This window comes from Phaseolus vulgaris, chromosome 8 (genome assembly GCF_051622355.1).
Source record: "Phaseolus vulgaris cultivar YP4 chromosome 8, ASM5162235v1, whole genome shotgun sequence".
In the NCBI taxonomy this organism is placed as follows: domain Eukaryota; kingdom Viridiplantae; phylum Streptophyta; class Magnoliopsida; order Fabales; family Fabaceae; genus Phaseolus; species Phaseolus vulgaris.
In genome coordinates, this window is record NC_143505.1 from 59680100 (window position 1) to 59700624 (window position 20525).

A 20525-nucleotide genomic window follows, 5' to 3' on the forward strand; every position below is an offset into this window, starting at 1 on the left:
TTCCATATCAGAGTGAAAGAATTGTATCAGTATTATTGATAATTTCTTTTCAAAACACTATTTAAATGTAAGTATCTTCTTAATTTTATTAAATGGCTCTATGTAAAGAGTATGATCTATAGCATAAATATTACACAGCAACACGTATACGAATACGGAAGATACGTTTTAAAAATAAATATTTATGTATAAAAATATATTTCAGATTGAAACCGTACTAAAATTTCATAAATTCAACAAATATTTTCTGAAATAAACAATTTATCAATAAGACGTCATTTAAGAGAAGTGTCTGAATCTGAGTACGATAGAGTATGATGCATAATGTAAAGATGTAAAGAGATCCCTGCAACCATAATTTAACGTCAAAATTTAACATATGAATAAGAATAGTTTATACTCCTATACCCTCTATTTTCTATATGAATTGTGTTTATAAAAAAGTTCTTAATAATTTATATATATATAACACGTTTATTCTTTTTTTTCGAACGTTGTTAACACTATTAACAAAAAGAAGTTTGTGATTTTTATATTTTAAAATAGAAAAAACTTAAACCTAGGTTAATAAAACATATATAAATTTATGTATATGCTCACGTTTGTATTAAGACAATATTAATTATTATTAATATAGTATTATATAAATACATTGATATTTTTTTCTTATATAAATTATTATTACGGTGAAATGGCTTCGTTGTTCCTAAACTAGTTGTTTTGTCAATCAATAAAATAAATAACTAATGTGAAGTAACTATAAAACCCGCCTATTTTTGTCTTTTCTATTAGTTATGGGAACTTATGCATGAAAGAAAAGGAGGAAAAAGAAATAAATTGCTAACTTTTTTTGGCTTTTAAGTTATTATGTGAAAATTAAAAAACTAATCATTTCTTGTCTGAATGAAATAGTTACAAGTGTTTCTATATATATTAAAAAATAAGTACAAAATACGAATATAATTGATAAAAAAATTAATGTTTTTTTATCTTTTTAAAAAGAATAAATAAAGAAAAACAAAAATTTAGTGATTGCAATTTTTTCCTCTAATTTAAATTCATCAAAGTTTAATTTTTTAAAGTTCATTGATTCTAACTCTTTCTATTTTATTTTATGTGATGACAATGATAAATAAATTTTGGAGTGTGAACCTAGTTGCAAAGAGTATATAAAAATGGCAACGTCCCAAGTTGTTTTATTTTAAACTAAAATAGAATTTATCAAATAGTGAGCAATAATTACATATATGCATCAAAATAAGCAATTTATAGAAGCATATGTTATTTAAGTTTATCCTTCTGATTATCATATATTTCAAAACATACGCAATAAATGAGGTAACAAAAAACAAAATAAAAAAGTATAATAGAATACCTTTAAATCACATGCATTAAATTTTAGGCAACTTAAAGTCATAACATCAATCATGGTAAATATTCTTTACCTAAAATTGTTCCCAATTACAATTTTCAATTCATTCTCGTCGTCGTGATAAAAAATATTACAAATTAATATTTAGATATAACCAAATACAAAATGAATTTGTAGATAAAGTGAATTTAAATATAAAACTGGTTGTATAAATATCAATAATACTTATACTTCAAAGAGACAGGTAAATAATAACTAACATTCACATTATTAGAATCTCAATCTTACATTTTAGTATACAACACTTTAACATTTTAAGAATAAAGATAAAATGTCATATTACAATACAATCTATATATCATTAATAACATTAAAAGTATTTTAAGCCATTAACGTATCATATAAACATGGAAATCATTTGGACAATATTATTTGATAGAAAAAAAATATTGATATAGTTTCTTCCTTACTTAATTTATGACTTAAGAATGATAAAATTCATCGTTTATGTGATATTTTGTCTTATTTTTACTTAAAAAATAAATAAACACTTAAAGGAGATATTTAAAAATTAAATTTAAAAAAACTTTCAAAAACAAGTCAAGATAGGGTTTATATCTTCTCTAATATGCATCAATATCATTCAAAACAAAAATATCAAATAACTAGAATACTCAAAAGAACTAAATTTTTCAACCTTTAGAGTTACATGTAGTTGATTTTATAAACTAGTGTAACTTGAAATCAAACAATTACAAAGTCACACTTTAACATTTCTATTCATTCTAGATTTTAAAACTAATGAAGTATTGACTATGGAAGTTTCATTCCAAGGTTTCACCAATTGATTCAATGAAAGTTAAAAATGTTATTTCAAATTTTCAAGACAAAACAATTAATCAAACTAAAAACCTAATTCCAGTTTCTACATAAGATTTATCTAAATTCAAATCATTTGAGTAAAATCATAGTTTCATAAAGATAAAGTTTTACCCTAACCTGGATCAACATATCTCGTAAAACTTAATTATGATTTTAATATAATTTTTCTTACTAGAAAACATATTGATATTCAAGGAATTTAATTTAGAAAAGAGAGTGAGTCGATTAATCTACCCTAAAGAAAGTACTTTTTAACTGTGTTAGATATATTCTCATCTATCTCCTAACTTATAGATTAGAAAAATATTATTAAAAAATATCTAAAAAGGAATAAGATAATTTGATATTTTAGGAAGATTGTGATTTTTGAAAAATAGACAATGAAAATGTTTAATTTTCTATTTATAACATTTAAAATTAATTTTAAAAACATAATTATCAATTTTTTCCAAACACTTTTAACTCTTTCCTTAATATACTCACAAAATAAGTTCTTATGCACATTCCCATATAAGAACAGTTCATAGTTCTCTTTGCCTGCGATTTCATTTACTGTAACATAATTGTGACCAAAATGATAACTTTTTGGATACTAAAAAGTTTGACCATTTATTGTTAAATAAATAATGACCACAACACATGAAGACAAAAACTGAATATTTCTTTTATTACATAGATCGTGGACATCATATAGGATAAGGTGTACCTACTTAATCATTGGACAGCTTGGATCAACAAACTCAACTACTTAACAATGAAGAGACAACAGATAATTAAACTATTGAGCACGTGATTTTTTTTTAAACAGAAACTAAATGAATGCAGGAATTCTCAGACAATACCCTGATGTTAGTACTAATAAGTTTTTGGTACCAATAAAATAATACTCCAAAAAAAATTCAAATTGATATCTTCTAAAAATTCCCAGTTTGGCATCTTAAAGTTCAATACTTTTAATACCTAACGTTTAATAAATAAAATGATTATATCCTATCAACTACAGTGGTGTTTTTCAATTTTGAAAATCTTATTAAATTCTATAATTTATTGATACTTGAACACCTAAATTTAAAATGGTAAAACTGATATGCCTAGGCATTCTGGTATTTGGAACATCTTTCTGGTTTATACGGCAAATCTTTTAGGTAATCCTCAAAAGTAAATTGCTCTTTTAAACATCCCATAAAAATGATGCTACTAACATGCAAAACAACACATAAAAAACAAATGAAGCTCAGTGTTTGGCGTAATTTCACACGCAGCAAGTATATTTTAACAGAACCGAGTAAACCAGCAACGATTATGCAACCAAACTAAAACAAAACCAAAAAAAAAAAAAGTAATGTGTACAACAGCAAGTGTGCTTTTAATGATGTATAAGAAATGTTCTTTTTGAGGTACAAGTGTGAGAAAGAGCCTAAGGAACCCGGAAAGCGCTTCCGTTAATTTATTGTCATGACTACAGACATATTTCCGGAGAGTGGCACATCAATGAATAAATAAAGATTTTAATTTACAGCCACAGATCAAGTGCTTTCATCCACATATCCACGGGTCTCTTCCACAACTTTTGTCCACACATTTGCTATTTTCTCAGTATACCCCACCTGTTAATTCAGAAACTTAATTGGGGGCAAAGTGGCAGATGAATGCATTTAAAGATAGAACCAACAAATTACAAAGGCTATAACTGATTGCAGTTTTTAATTCTCATTCATAAGATTAGAAGAGCACAACACTTCTGAATTTAAACGCAGTTAAACCACTCAAACTATTCTTAAAACCATAGGGTTGTAGAACACTAGAATCTTGTCTATAGCTTCTCAAGCAAGCTGTCACAACTTTAACGTCATACAGAGATGACATAAGACACATGTTTTCTCCAACCAAATTTCAACTATTTTGTCCTTAAAATTTTACTTTTTTTGTCACTTTGCTTTCTAATTCCCTATCTGGATATATATTCTAATTTTCTTTTTCTTTTAGTAAATGCTATACTACAGCATTGATAAATATGAAATCAATCACACTATTTTTTCTTCGTCTCATTGAAATTTCTAGTCATAATATGATAATCCGTTTGCTCCTTTAATCATTCATCGTGCTTCCCTCTCATTGTAACCATAGCATCCCCTAAAGCTAATTCATTACTTCTTTTGATCAGAGAGCGATGTTCACATCTAAACAAACGTGTTCACAAACTTGCACCATTTATCAATTATCTAATTTGTTAGTCCGCCAACATTACATGGGACATATACGTCAACAACAAAAATACAACCATAACACCAATTTAGTTATGTAGGAAGAAACACTCAACAAAATAGGAAGTGTCTTAAATTGATGTAGAGTGCGGAAATCGTTAAAGGAAAATACAGTTTCTATATTTAAGAAAAGCCATATCATACCTGATTAACTACAAATCCTTTCAACATGTTTAAGAAGTCAACCTGCCTCTCTTTATCAATCCTTTCAAGTTCACTCCTATTGTTTTCCTGTATTGGCATCATAATCATCCATTACCCAGATACGCAGACAAAGAACTAAATAAATTCATCATGTAGAAATGAAATTAAAAAAAAACATAAATGTTAAAATGAAATTAGACAATGAGAAAACCAGTACAGCCCAACATTTAAAGCAATAGTTTAAGGATTGGACTTAGATATGGTATATCCAAACAGCAATTATAAAAAAGATGCTTTCAGCAGAACCAAACTAGATAGCATAAAATATAAGCTATCAAGATGTTAGATGATGAGGAAGAAGTAAAATAAATCACAAATAACTTATTTATACTAATTATGTCATGTAGCTACACTATTAGTACAAGCCCAAACTCACTAACAATAACATTGATAATATCTTAACTCTCTCCATGATTTAGCTTGTAACAGAACCCATCTTGCCAAAAGATTTACACAACTAGTACTCCCTTGAATCACAAATTTTGGCGAAGTCCTGTCCTGGACAAATAGCCTATTCACACGTGTCCCAAGCAAATCTTCGTCTTTTCACTGAAGTGAACTGCTCTCAACTAAAATAATCCCCAAAATCTGTTAACTATCATGCCACCACCTCCAACTGAATCTCAAAAACACATAATGGGATGTTTTACCAATGTCCAGAATCATCATCTTTGACAAACTAAATCACATAGAAACTACTTCAAAGCCTCAAACATCTATTTAGTTCAATGCCAAACAGGCTACGCAAACATGAACAGAAACCAAATAAGCTGAATAAAGAAACAACAATAACTAACATGCCAAACAAAGGGAGAACAGCAATTCAGCAACCAAAAATAATAGAAGCAAAATTTTATTTGGAAGAATGTATGACCATGCAAACAAAACATTGAAGAGAAGAAAGGAAGGAAATAAGGGTAAAACACTTATAAGAAGTTGGAGATTCACCTATCACAACACACCAAAGTCACAAACAAACCAGAAAAGACTAGAAGAAGTATGAAAAGTCCAAAAGAATAAGCAATAGTAGATAGATGAAGGCAAATCCATTGATGGTACTTCAGAGAATACTACAACCATAGGAGAAATATCATTTGGAGATACTCATATTACCTCCAGTCAAGACAAAATCCAAAAATCAGATGGAGGACATTGTTTGAAATAGAAACAAAGGAAAAACAGAGTTCACCAGAACATTCTTCAAAGAGCATAGATAGATTTACAAAAGAACCATGCACATTTACCTAAAATTCTTTGGAAGTGGACGACGGCCTATGGCAGTGAGCCAAAAATCCACCATATAAATATGGCGGATGGCATAGCAGCTTAGGGCATTAGCCACGGAGGACAAAAAAAATATATAAACTGTAAAAGTAACAAATATATTAAAAACAGAAAACTAAAATTCATAACATTCATCAAAGTCTCAACCAAATGATTGTCATCACATGACAATAGGGCAAAGCTAAAGACACAATGACAAACTACAAAACTAATCATCGTCCCCCTCTCCTAACCCAACATAATCATTCTCCTCATTATCAAAAGATGCATATCCATATCCTTCAGCTTCCTCTCCTTCTGACATTTCAAAACTAATATTTGGCAATCCTTCTTGTAATTCTTCCTCCTCACTACTATCTTCATATTCTTCAACTATAACCCCAATTTCATTCCTAAGGTTGTATCTTCAATTAAGTATTATCTTGGTCTATTCAAAATCATCTAATCTTTTAAACTCAAGCCTCTTCCATCTCATAGTATGAATCTGCAACATTGAGATAAATACTTAGGGAAACATTACAAAAAATATATGGACCCTTTTCATATTGTCACAAGCCTCTCTTATAATTGCTTGCTTCAATTTCTGCTTCCATTCTTTTGCCTCTGTAGACTCTAATTGTGTAAAGAGGTCAATGGGTCCCCTCCAAGTAACCTTCCTCCCCTTGGCACCACCAATCACATGTAATTGGCCTTCCAACTCTCTAAATCCTTCATCTTGCATCACCCTTTGGATTGCTCCACTCTCTTTTGTCTTCTTACTTTTCTCAACTGCCCATAACTCATCTCTAACTTCTTTAGGACAGCTTAGGCAAGGGACAACATTTCCCTTCGTTCCCATTAAATGTTGCTTTCCTCTTGTAATCCCTCCTATCATTATTTTTTTGCAATTAATTACAAAAAATCTCATTTGTATCATTTTCCACGACAGACGTGTAGTGTTTCCATCCTAAATCTGACCTGTTACTCCTAGACAGAGTTTGAAGATGCATTGCTTTGGTGTTGGGTGCTTGACATTGCCATATAGGTAAAAAATAATTGGCAACAAGGTTTTATAAGCAAACCTAAGAACAACATACATAATTGGATCTGAAATTCTAAAACAAAAAGAATTCAGATTCTGAAGTTTAAAAAATCACAGAATGTAAAAAAGGGCATTAAATAAAATGGAATGTTTTGTAAAAAGGAGAAAACAGAGAGAGCTGTAACAAAACAGATAATCACAAAGGAAAATAACTATTGTAAAATTGAGAAAAAGTGGGGGGAAAAACCCAGAAAACTGTAAAAATTAGAGCACCAAATAGAGAAGAAACATTTGTAAAAAAAAAAAGGAAAGGAGAATGTTAAAAACAGCACGACTAGAGAGAAAAAAATCTGCAAAAGGGAGAAAAGGAGAGAAAAACCTCCAATGGAGACATGTAAAAAAACGGAGGACAGCTATGAAGAAAAAGTTTGAAAAGAAAAGATGGGAAAATAGAAATGGCAGGAAGAAGAATAACTAAAAAGATACAGAAGAAAAAATGAAAAAAAAAATTAATGTGTCATCAGAAAAGTTGCCAGAGTGCAGGTTGCTGGAGTTCAAGTCACCAGAGTATAGTTCAGTTTGCCAGCACAATTAACAAAATAGATGTGGGGAAGGAAAAGGTTTCACTAGGGTTCTCGCAAGTGTTGAAAAAAAAACAATTTTAATGTGTCACTGGAAAAGTTGCCATAGTGCAGGTTGACGGAGTTCAGGTCACCAGAGTAGTTTGGTTAGCCAGCACAATTAATAAAATAGATATGGAGAAGGAAAAGGTTCCACTAGGGGTTCTCTCAAGTGTTGACAGTAGTTTGAGGGTTGAGGGGATACGTTTAGGGTTATTGGGCTTTTTGGTTGTCTGAAAATGGGCAAACTACAGCCCAAAATGTCATTTGAAAAATAAAAATTTTCAGCCATGAGCGCCAGAAACCACCACAGCAGACATGGTAGGCAGCGCTATTACAGTGGATGGCTGCCAAAACCACCATGCCGTAACAGGTTTCTAAAAACAATGCGAAGAATTTATTAGAACAGATGTTAACTTACAAACTGAGAAGACTGTATAACCAAGTGTGACAAGCTAAATACAAGAGAAAAGAGACTCTTCTCAAGGTGGATTTATCTTTACTAATAGTTAGTTATGTCAACTGCCAATAATACTACCAGTAGAAGCCCAAAACCACAAGTAATAAAACTAATAAACTATGATCATAACATCTTGATGCTTAGGAAATGTTTCCTTGTGGATTGAATTTAATATAAGAGGAGCTCAATCTACGAATTCAAAACATGCTTAGGTCTACAAATACATCAGAGCCTCTACGCCCTAACAATTAAGAAATATTAGTAAAGAATACCAGATGGCCAATCACAAAGATTTAAGATAAAGTGAAAAACAAATTGATGAAAAACAATATTAAAAACTCAACATTGATGGACATAGAACTGGTAGCTGAACAGAACACAAATTTGATGGATCATATATGTCTGAAGCATAGATACCATTTTGGAACACAAACTACCATCAAAGCATATAGCTATTTGAAGACAAATGATACCTTGATGCGCTCATATTCTCTAGTTGCAACATTTTTGGCATCTTCAGTCATTCTCATAGTTTCTTGTAGCTCCTCCAACTTACGAACCCTTGTTTTGTCAGCCCCAAAAATTTTAGATGAGGCTGCTTCAAGTTTTTCAACTCTTGACTGCAAAGCAGCCAACTCAGATACAAGGGTCTGCACCGTCAATAGCGCACCTGAACGCTCTGAGAATGCACTATGAACAGCCAACATTAATCCAAGGTACTCATGAAGTGTATCCTGCTATGCAGAAATTAGAAAATCATCAAAATATTTAGTGGGTTGCCCTTTATTTAGGAAGAGTGATACAAATTCTTACAGAAAATGTATCATTGAAAGATTAATATAATTGTGTATTATACCAAATGCTTCACAGTCTGAGCATTTAATTCTCGAAATAATCTGCTAGCCTTGACAGCAGCTGTTGCTAAACCTTTCATGTCAGCAGCCCGTACCCTCTGAGTGTTCAAGATAGCCTCTTCATTCTCAAATTTTGTTAATTTAATAAATGCCAGCCCTAATTCACCCATTGTCTCTCCCATATCTTGCTGCGCCTTGACAAGTGACTCAGCCTACATCAAAACTGGCACGTGATTGGAAAATTCATAGTAGCCAATAACCACACAGAAGGTTCAAAAAACAGTCAGTGACATCGACCTCAACCTCAACATCATAAATTCAGTGAAAGGATGTAACACGAGTTAAACAGATATACACACACAGCCTAATTATCTGAAATTAAAACCAACTATGATTCACAGAAAACATAAAACCCAAATAACACCTGTTGAGATGCACCAGTAATCTGCTGCTCGAGCTCATTAATTTTTTCCTTCTTTTCAAGAAACTCTTTATCCTCTTCCACAACCGGAGGCCTGAAACCTCCCCAATCATTGGCCACGGACTGTCTCAACTCCTTGAACAGCCTCATCAAATCCCTGCCTCCTCTCGCAGGCTGCACAACCTCATGCGGCGCAGTCACACTCTCCCCCAACAACTGCTTGGGAAGCTTCGCCGCGCCATCCAGCACCCTCGACGCCACATCGGTCGTCGACGGCAGTGGAAGCCTCCCCTGCACCTGCAGAAACACTCTGAACTCGTCGCTCTTCCTGATCATCGGATGCGCCGCCAACCGCCGCAGGTACTTCTCCAGCGCCATCCTCCGCTGCTCCACGAACTCCTGCTTCTGCATCACCTGGCTCTCCACAACGCTCTTGTCCGGCCGCGGCGGAATGAAAAACCCGCGATACGCCTCGGCCAACCGATCCGAAAGGGTGACAACGTCACGGAACCTTCGCCGGACCCCGAATTCGGCGCCTCCGGCGCCGAATTCGGGAATGTTCGTCGTGGTGGTGATCAAATAGGTCACGTAAGTGCTGCTTCCCGGAACAATCGAATTCGAGGATTCCTGCTCCTTGACGGGGTTCGAAACGGTAATATTCAAATACTCTGAGCTCGAAGACGGAGATCGAGAGAGGGAGAGGGAAAGTGACGGCGACGGTGGGTCGACGCCGTTTGTTTTGCCGTCAAATGACGTGAAAACGGCTTCGGCGTAAGAAGGAGGGTCGATGTATGAGGAAGCATCGGGGGAGCTAGGGTTTGGAAAGTACTGCGGCGGGGAGAGGAGGGGATCGGAGTCGGCCGGGGTGGAGAGAATCGGCGGCGAGAGCGGGTGGTGGTTCGATTCCGAGAGCGTGGTGAGGGTGCTCCGGTAAGCAGAGGAGAAGGTGGATTTTCCGGCGTCGTGGTGGTCGTCGTCGTGGAGTACGAGGTTTTCCATTTTGTCCGGCGGGGCGGACAGTGGGTGGTCATCGACGGTGTGGTTCTCGGAGCCCATCATTGTGGCAGTGAGAATCGCAACGGAGCTTGCAGGGAATCGGCGAAGCAAGCTCGATGAAGGAGAAGTGAAGGGGTTAGATTAGAGAGAGGTTGAATTGGGAATTGGCATTAGGGATTTGAGAGAGTGTGTGTGAGAGAGAGTGTGCTGGAATGTGAAGAAGAGCATGCAGGAAGCATAGGGAAAATGGAGTGACAGAAGTGAGATTGGGTGAGTGTACCTGAATATTGAAAAAGATGTTACGTTCCACACCGAACTCCGTAAAAATCCCACTATCAACAATTCAGTTGCTTATATTATGGTTGAAGTTTAAAACAGCTTTTGAATTAAAAAAAAAATATTGTAATTAATAATAAGGATATTATATTTGAGGGGAAAAACACTCCATCCTTGAAGTATTAGGAAGTTTGGCATTTTATTTTTCAATTATTTGTATTTTAAAACGTAATTTAGCATTATTAGTTTTATTTAATAAATATTGAGAATTTGATGTGTTTTTAAGACAAGAAGGTATCGACGTAGAGGAAGCAGTGTATGCATGACACGTAAGGCAACAAAATGGCAGAAAAATCCAAAAGAAAAAAGTGAGTTGTAAAGAGAAATTAATCTGATGTCACTACCAAAATTTTGTTTTCTTATAAAATTTTAATTGTATATTTGGTTATGCAGGTTTTTTTTTTTTAATTAAGCAATTGATGTGTATTTTATTACATATGTGGAAGCTCTTTAATAATTAATGTAAAATATAGATTTCTACATCAGTTATAAAGTGTAGCAATTTTTAATATGTGAGAATGGATATAGTATGTAATGTTTTTTTTTAAAAAAAAAAATTGTTATCCTACATTATTTTTTGTAGTAACTCATGTAATATGTTAGTTACTTATTACACTAAATTGTGATATCTTTTTTAATTTTTAGTTTTTTATCTATTTAATTACATCAATTTTTTGTTACCCAATCTCCTTTATAATTCATTGTTATTAGTTGTCAATTAATTTAATAATATGTTTATGGCATTATAAAATTTGTTGTATTATCAACTTGGGGTCTCATAGATCTGTGCTATTTATGATTCAACCCTCGTGGCTCAACAATAATTCACAATGATTATATTAAGGAATAGCATCACCTCGTTCACAATTTATTTTACACTAATAAAAAACTACATTGCTTATATAAATATTTTTATAACATTTTTTCCTTTTCTATTGTACTATTTATTTATTTCAGGAAAACTTAGATGTGAATGAATTCAATCATTTATTTGTTCTATCAAATGTAATGAATTATCTTATTTAGAATTTATTAAAGACCCAAAAATATAACAATACTTAATTTCTTACTAAATTCAATAAATGAATAAATTAGTAAATAACATATTCCTGTCATTGTATTGGTAGGAAGTACACCTATCACATAGTGATGTTTTTTTGTTATTCATGATTGATCTGATATTTCACACAAATGAATCTAACTTTTGCATTTACTAGAATTGAAAAAGTTGATTAATATATATAAAAAAATCATAATTTATTTTTTTACATAATTTAATAATTTTTTATTTAAAAGATGTTGGATATCCAAATATAAAAGGATATTTGGCACCATACGATGGGGAATAACGTCATATTATCTTTAAAATATAAAAGTACTTTTTAATTTACTTTTTTTATTGAACATGATAACTATTTTTAAACGTTACGCAATTTTTAAAACAACATTTAACTTAAAATAAGTTTTTAAGCTAACAGAATTTAACAAAAAAAATTATATTTTTTAATCTCTTATTCCTATCTTTAATTTATAAGTAGCTTTTAAATGAAAAGGTTGGAAAACACTGATAAGACTGTTTCTTCCTCACCCCATAGGTTTTTCTGGCACTCCCATACACAATATGAAAATACCTTTTTAACCTTTTTTGCCACCTCCTTAAAATAACTTTCGGATTATGTAATCCATACATGCATTTAAAAAAGACTTCCAGATTATGTAATCCGGAAGCTAAAAAAGACTTCCAAATTACGTAATCCAGAAGTTAATTATGAATTTAAAAAAAGACTTCCAGATATGTAATCCATAAGTTAATTATGAATTTTAAAAAAGACTTATATGGAGGGAGGTGAGAAAAGAATATATGGAGGTGCATGAAGAAACAGCCCACTGATAAAGTCCAGTAGTATTAGTATTTTTTAATGGGCCTCCATTGGGCCAGTTCCGCTCTTTGTAACCACCACATTCTTAGGCGTAGTTTACTTATATATACTTGATGGAGGCAAATTCTCCTGCACCCAATCTACCATTAAATTGACGAAAATGTCCCTGTGAAAAGAGGAAGCTTATCTATTGAGCTTTTGAAGTTAAGGGGTTGATATTAGTGTTATGTTGCTGCAATTTGACAAGGAATATTGAGACTTAAGCACCAACAAAAACCAAGCTAATGTATAGCTTTACATGGTTTTGTTAACACGTGGTACTCCAAAATGGTTATGGTTACAACTTAACACATTAACAATTGATGGAATCGTTCCAAAGTCAGGTGGTAGCCTACCTAATACATGAAAATAGAGGGACCAATCAATATACTAACGACATTGCAGGTGCCCTTTGCAAAGGAAAACGTATCAAACCTGCTTCATTTAAAATAATACCATTACACAGCTTGTGTAATAGTGCTGCTGCTAAAAACATGACAAAAAGTGAAACAATAGTACATGATTATACAATTTGACTCTTGCCTTGATGTTCTGTTCAGCTTAGATAATGAATAGTGAGTGAAGATGTTAAAAGCATATTTTCTTTGGTTCAACAAATGCCACTATCATATTGCTCAAAAGGGTAATGAAAAACACTGTTTCAGCTAATAACTTTAGTTGTCAACTAAACACTGAACAACTACTCTTTGCACTACCGAACCAAACCAAAATTCAACCCGACCTTAACTGCTCGATATTTTATTTTCTTTTCTGTTATGTTTTCCTCCAACTTGAGAAGGTACTTCTATGTTTCAGTGTGAGAACATAACAAATAAACTTAGGAAGCTTTCATGTGTTTAGGAAAATGCATGGTTGTGTGGACCATACTGAGGTTTGAATTGTTGAACAGAATATCTGATTTCACAAACCTTTTCCTTTTGGGTACGAATTTAACTGACTTTATTACTAGTGCATGAAAAGGACCGATTTACCAATTGGAATTACTGAAACATAACTGATTTTAGAGTATATTTCTTTCTTTGAAAATACGATGCTGCTAATTTTTTCACTGCATAACATAATATAAATCATGTTTATCAGTAATTCCTACACAATATACTAAAACTTTTTTCTTTAGAGCGTGAAACTAGGACGGATTAAAATGAAATACCCTCTTGTTTGGAAGTGATATAAAGGAAGGGAAGACAAAAATGAAGATAAAATCAAGTGTAATCTCTTCCATTACTTTTCTGAGATGAGGTATTCTGAAAATACATTATGTTACCTAGAAAGGTTATACTTAAATTTTCTTTCTCTCTCAAATTACACCAGGGTAAAAGGATTTTGAAGGGCCTTTAATAAAATAGTACATTCATGATTGTGATCTCATTCTTACCTTCTCTCAGACAAGGAAAAAAAGTATTTGAGTTTTTACTTCTTTCTGATTACATTTCATTGTTCTCAGACAAGTTTAGTGTAGGAGCTGGGTAATGATTAGTAGTTATCTTGATAAGTACTTTGTAAAGATGATTTGTTAATTCAGATGTATTCTAGTACACAATGCACCCTGCAATATATTATAAGAATGTGATATATCTAAACCACAGAATCTAGCATTTGTTCCACAGTTGATTGCGCTAGTGGGTGCACCAAATCCTCTGTGGTTAGACTAACAATCCTAAATTATTTAGTATACTGTTGACTCATTAAATAAAGTCCATAACAGATATCTTTCAAAGTTACAAACAAGGTTTAATTTCCCTCTTTATCATTCTATAAATAGCTGCACCATAGACCAAATGTCACATAACTCAAGTAACTACATTTGACAAATTCTTTGGCACCAATGAAGACTATCCACCTCCCTGGCAAGCAATGTTACTCTTGGTTCTTACTTGGCCTACTCTCTATCATCGTTTCCCTTGCTTCAGCTACAGAGAATCACTACCATGAGTTTGTTGTAAGTGTTTTTTATTCAATGTAATGATCACTATATTTGCTCAGTTTTCAATTATGTCATGCATCATTTCTTAATTGTACTATCTTCAATGTTTGGTTGAAATAGATTCAAACTGTACCAGTGAAGAGGCTGTGCAGAACCCACAATGTACTCACAGTAAATGGGCAGTTTCCTGGCCCAACTGTGGAAGCAAGAAATGGAGATTCTCTTGCAATCAGAGTAGTAAATGCTGGACCATATAACATCTCCATCCACTGGTAGATAGCATCATCATTTATCCTCACATAAATTTCATGCTAAGACATTTTTTACTTTACCCTTCAGCAGGACAATTTCTCTGTTGGAAGTAACCTCTTAATTCATTATGCTAATGATACATACATGAAAATTGATATGCATCATGCTGACAATGTTATGTGTACTTTGCATCAGGCATGGGTTAAGGATGTTGAGAAATCCATGGGCAGATGGTCCTAGTTATGTGACTCAGTGTCCCATTCAACCAGGGGGGAGTTACACATACCGCTTTACAATCCAAAACCAAGAGGGGACACTATGGTGGCATGCTCACACAGGTTTCCTAAGAGCCACTGTCTATGGAGCTCTCATCATATATCCAAAACTGGGTTCTCCTTATCCCTTCTCCATGCCTAAGAAAGAATTTCCCCTCCTTCTTGGTACTTACCTAAAACCATCACTTATTCTTCTCAATTCAGTTCTATAATTTAGCTTTGCACCATAATAAAAAGGTTTCTTCTATTCAAAAGATGTTGAACTTTTCAGTTCTCTGAATAATGCACAGGGGAATGGTTTGATAGGGATCCAATGGCTCTCTTAAGGCAGGCACAATTCACAGGAGCACCTCCAAATGTGTCTGTTGCATACACAATTAATGGTCAACCTGGAGATCTCTATAGATGTTCAAGTCAAGGTTTGGAATCATTATAGAGCCATAGCTTCCATGCAGATTTCCATTATCTTATGATATACACATGGCTAAAATATACAACAAATATGCAATGCAGAAACTGTACGTGTACCAGTAGATGCTGGTGAGACAATTCTCTTGAGAATCATCAACTCTGCACTCAATCAAGAACTCTTCTTCGCAATTGCCAACCACAGGATGACTGTTGTTGCCACTGATGCTGCTTACACTAAGCCTTTCACCACCAATGTCCTCATGATAGGTCCTGGCCAGACAATCAATGTCCTTGTCACTGCTGATCAAACCCCGGGAAGATACTACATGGCAGCAAGGGCATATCAAACAGCCATGAATGCTGCATTTGACAACACCACCACCACTGCAATCCTTGAATACAAATCTGCTAGCTGCGGCAATGGACAGGTCCCAAGACCAATACTTCCAGTTTTGCCAGCTTTCAATGACACAGCCACTGCAACTGCATACACAGCAGGGATCAGAGGCCTTTCCAAGATCAAGGTTTTCACAAAAGTTGATGTTAGCCTTTATTTCGTTGTTGGGTTGGGGCTAATCAACTGCACAAATCCCAACAGTCCAAGGTGCCAGGGACCAAATGGAACCCGCTTTGCAGCCAGCATAAACAATAATTCCTTTGTACTTCCAACCACCACATCCCTTATGCAAGCCTATTATCAAGGTATTCCTGGTATTTTCACCACAGATTTTCCACCAGTTCCTCCTCTACAATTCAATTACACCGGCAATGTACCCCGGGGGCTATGGACCCCTGTCCGAGGAACTAAGCTCTTCAAGGTGAAGTATGGTTCCACTCTGCAAATTGTTCTGCAGGACACCAGCATAGTAACAACTGAGGACCACCCTATGCATGTTCATGGATTCCACTTCTTTGTAGTTGGTTCAGGCTTTGGCAACTTCAACCCAGCAACAGATCCTGCAAGGTTTAACCTCGTAGACCCACCTGTGAGGAACACCATTGGAACTCCACCAGGAGGATGGGTGGCCATTCGTTTTGTGGCTGATAATCCAGGTAACAACACCATATTTACTCCTATAAACGTTCTCAATCTTAATAGAAATTGTCTTCATCAACATGTCAGACCAGTTGACATGAGTAATGACTCTTTCCATCTTATAATATTAGAACTAAACACTGATACTATTGTTGGGAAAAATAGAACAAATTTTCATTTTTTGGTATAGATATAGACACTTGCAAAGCAATAAGCAGATAGAAAGAAAATAGAGTAAAAAAGTTCTGATTTTCCCAACAAAACTTGGACACATATCTATACAAACCTTCACTATTAGGCATCAAAATTTTGAACTTGTATTATTAGACTTAGCATTGAAAACTAACCAATTATGTGGTTTTTTTCCTTACTGCAAATCAGGAATTTGGTTCTTGCATTGTCACATAGACTCACATCTGAATTGGGGTCTGGGAACGGCACTTTTGGTAGAAAATGGAGTTGGCCCATCACAGTCAGTGATTCCTCCACCACCAGATCTGCCCCAGTGTTAGATCAAGAAAACATCATTAGTCACAAATTTTATGTTCTTCAATGATTGACTTGTTGTTTCACCAGGTCTTAATACACATGCAAAATAGAGAGTATTTGTTGTGTGGTGTTTCAAGGCCCAGAATTGGACCATGCTCTATTGAGCACCTATGTTTGTGTTTTTCTTAATTGGGTGCAACTGGTACCATTTTAGAAGCAAAAAGGTTTAACCTTCTCTCTCTCGTCATTAGTATTATTATATTAAGAATTACATTCTTGAAGACAAAGATTACGAAATTTTATAATATAAGTGTCTACAAATCTCAACTAATTACAACATTTATATTTTATCATTTTATAATATATAATACAAATATTAAATTCATTTCCAAAATATACACTTAAAAGTTTTCACTCATATCATAGCATAACATTTCCACATTTCACATCAAGTTTCCTTATAAAATCAGTTATAATCATACTCTCCAAATGCTTTACAATAAATAAAATCTTAAAAAAAAAAACACCCAAAAACAATTCACAAAACTAAGCTGCAGCGAAAAAACACTCTTGGATTTGTTATGTGTAATTTTAAAAAACTTGAAAACAAAAGTTACAGCCAACAACCATACAAAAAAATTAAAACAATTTTTTTCATAAAAGAAATAAATCGTAAATCCATTTAGTCTCTATAGTTTAACTAATATACAATTTTGGTTCTGTAGAATTTAATTGTTCCATTTTTTAAAATTAGACAATTTTGGTAATAACCTTTATATGTTATAAATAATTTCGTAGAGCAATAAAAAAAAATATTTAATAAAGTAATTAGAAACACTACAAGAAAATCATCAAATAAAAATCAATTTTAGAGATAAAAAAATAATTAGTTCCTATGTTAACTAAATTAGAGGTGATTTTATAGACTAAAAAGTTTCTTTTTATTTTTAAATTAGTTTCTATTATTGTTAAATAATTTTTAAATTAGTATCTACTAAGATTTTAACTATCAATTATTTAAATTTTAGAAAAACATTGATTGCTAATTAGATATTAATTTAAAAATTATTTAAAAATAATAAAAACTAAATTAAAAACTTTTTTTTTTAATTTTTAATTTAATTAATATAGTAACTAATTATTTTTGTCTGTAAAATTGATTTCTAATTAATAATTTTCCTATAATACTTCAAAATCCCTTCTCAATTTTGAAGTTTTGATATCTTAATCTTAATTGTGAGAGTACTTGTAAAAATACTCTTATATTTAAGTCATTATAATTTATATGTAAATTATTATTAATATATGTTGAGTCGACATAGATATTCTAGTTTATTATGCCATTTAGTACACGTTTTTCCCCATTATTTTCTCTTAGATTACACTCTTTATGAATCTTAAACTTTAATATTCTCTTAGGCACTGTTTTTGTACACAGGATTTTATCCTAAATTTGAAATGATTATTCACTTTTTTTTGTTTATTATATTTTTATATTCTTTTCTTTATCTTAGTTTCCAATTAAAATTAGTTCACTTTAAATAAACTTTCCAATCCAACATACATAGGTTACTCTGAAAGATTAGTCTCTCCTTTTTCTTTAATCAAATCAAGAACACACGTGAGATCCATTCAAACATTACAGATAATCGATCTTAGAAATTATATAACATTAACTTTTTTTTATGCACTCACCTTTATATATATATATATATATATATATATATATATATATAACTCTCTTTAAGACTCGCTCTTTTCTATCTTCGTGAGATGATTCTTTTTTATCAGATAATAAAAAATAAATAAATGGGAACCACTTCAAGGGTGGTCCAACCCTTATACATAAATAGCTAGCGCCTTATCAACCTCCAACCAAGGAACACCTTCCAACTTAAATAAGGAACAACCAGAGCTACTCAAGAAAACATTAAACAACTAGCCTCATACAATCCACTGGGTTCAAAACCCAGTTAGGGTACGTAAAGGAATTACAACAGGACTTTGCAAAAATCCAAGACCAAACATTTACCTGTACTAGTGCAAATACCTCAAACGCATCTACCACGCCACTGTCGAAGGTTTCGTGAGATGATATAACATTTTTCAGGAAGAACATAAACTGAAAATGATATAAGGAAAATATTTTCAAAATCATTATCATTCTTGCCATTACAATCATTTTGGTCTGCCACTCTCCACCACTCCCACTGACACCCTTGTTACACTTACAAGATACGAATATCATTCCATTTCCCCCACAACCCTTTTTCACAAAATCAATTGCTATCCAAAAACAACATCATTCACACATAATTATACAACATGTCTCTTCCTTTTATATGTTTTATGCTTCATCAGTACCACTAAGCTTGAGTTCAAGGTTGTAGAATTTCTAGAATGGCATAAACTTTCCACTAACAACTGAAAACAACATTCAAGAGAAAAAATAATAAAGTTCTCAAAGATTGATTGTACAATGGAGAATCTGTTTAGGTCCATTACCAAGTAGTGCACTCAAGATATATATGTGTCATGATCAATCTGTTTATAATCTATACTAGATATGCTATAATAGCAATAATTAAGCTTGAAGATCTAATGCTAGAAACTTTGTTGCTTTGTCCCCGTACAACGGAACACCTCTTGTACCCTAAAGTTGATTCAAAGTTCTAAATCTTTAAATCAACTCCTGAATTTTGCATCCCAACCACACATAATGGTTAACCAGATAAGATCATTGAATACTGTTTAATGGGAAATGGATAAATGAGTAAAGGGTTTAGGAAAAGGAAAGGTGGAAAATGATATTAATGACTGCATAACTTTGATGGCCAAATTGCACACCATATATATAGTCTTCTGCTATGATTCAAACTGTTAATTGACAAAAGATGATCACAAATGTTTTGGCAAGTATCAGTGTGTGTTCTTTATCTGATAATTAGTTCAAAGCTTATAGGGTTCATCATAATTTCTTTTTCTATACATGCACATGATACGAAATTAAACATTACTCCACATTTTAAGGCAACAAGGATGTGTGATCTTGATTATGGAATCAGAAATAGCAAAAGGGGAAAAAGTTTAGTGAAGAAAAAGGGAGAATGAGGAAAAGGTAACCATTTTCATAAAAAAAAAATATTACCGAGAAAAGATATAATAAATATGAACAACTTTAAAAAAGTTATAATCATCTTACAAAAGTAAAAAAACATACATATTAAGAAAACTAAACTCCTGACTATTTATCATGTTACAACTAACTACTTATATAGAATTTTTATACACTAATTAGAGAACGAAATTACTTTGCAACTTTAAACCCTTTTCCACAAATATTATATATATATGCTGGATAACTCTTGAAAAACACCAAAAAAGACCTCAAAAAAAGACATGTCTGCCACCCAAAATCTGCTGCAGCTTTCTAAGCTCATGAGGACGCCTATCCAACACATTAACTTTGCTTTTAATGGGAATT

General features: G+C 32.7%; 2 protein-coding genes across 3 annotated transcripts; one reads left to right on the forward strand and one right to left on the reverse strand.

Moving 5' to 3' along the window:
* Positions 1–3599: 3599 nt before the first annotated feature.
* Positions 3600–10731, reverse strand: LOC137826832 (sorting nexin 2B). Of its 2 annotated transcripts, none has more exons than XM_068632980.1 (5): positions 9386–10731; positions 8964–9173; positions 8581–8841; positions 4663–4749; positions 3600–3861 (listed from the first exon to the last, which is right to left on the reverse strand). In XM_068632980.1, exons 1-5 carry the CDS (start codon positions 10439–10441, stop codon positions 3781–3783), a joined length of 1695 nt encoding a protein of 564 aa, XP_068489081.1. In that variant the 5' UTR covers positions 10442–10731; the 3' UTR covers positions 3600–3780. The 2 variants fall into 2 exon arrangements, with proteins under 2 accessions (XP_068489081.1, XP_068489080.1); XM_068632979.1 differs by having other exon boundaries at positions 8581–8844; positions 9386–10725.
* Positions 10732–14418: 3687 nt separating this feature from the next.
* On the forward strand, positions 14419–17264 carry LOC137826361 (laccase-3). Its single transcript, XM_068632300.2, has 6 exons — positions 14419–14593; positions 14699–14850; positions 15026–15270; positions 15396–15524; positions 15619–16569; positions 16934–17264. The coding sequence occupies exons 1-6, from the start codon at positions 14480–14482 to the stop codon at positions 17062–17064; spliced, it is 1722 nt and encodes a 573-aa protein (XP_068488401.1). The 5' UTR covers positions 14419–14479; the 3' UTR covers positions 17065–17264.
* Positions 17265–20525: the final 3261 nt, after the last annotated feature.

Bases quoted from the DNA above. Each gene is read 5' to 3' on its own strand.
- LOC137826832 (XM_068632979.1), bottom strand. From the start codon at position 10,441: ATGATGGGCTCCGAGAACCACACCGTCGATGACCACCCACTGTCCGCC. The intron at 8,845-8,963 runs GTATAATACACA...ATTTCTGCATAG, and splicing joins CTCAGACTGTGAAGCATTTG to CAGGATACACTTCATGAGTA. The intron at 4,750-8,580 runs GTATCATTTGTC...ATGCCAATACAG, and splicing joins GAGAATATGAGCGCATCAAG to GAAAACAATAGGAGTGAACT.
- LOC137826361 (XM_068632300.2), top strand. From the start codon at position 14,480: ATGAAGACTATCCACCTCCCTGGCAAGCAATGTTACTCTTGGTTCTTA. The intron at 14,594-14,698 runs GTAAGTGTTTTT...TGGTTGAAATAG, and splicing joins ATCACTACCATGAGTTTGTT to ATTCAAACTGTACCAGTGAA. The intron at 15,271-15,395 runs GTACTTACCTAA...AATAATGCACAG, and splicing joins AGAATTTCCCCTCCTTCTTG to GGGAATGGTTTGATAGGGAT.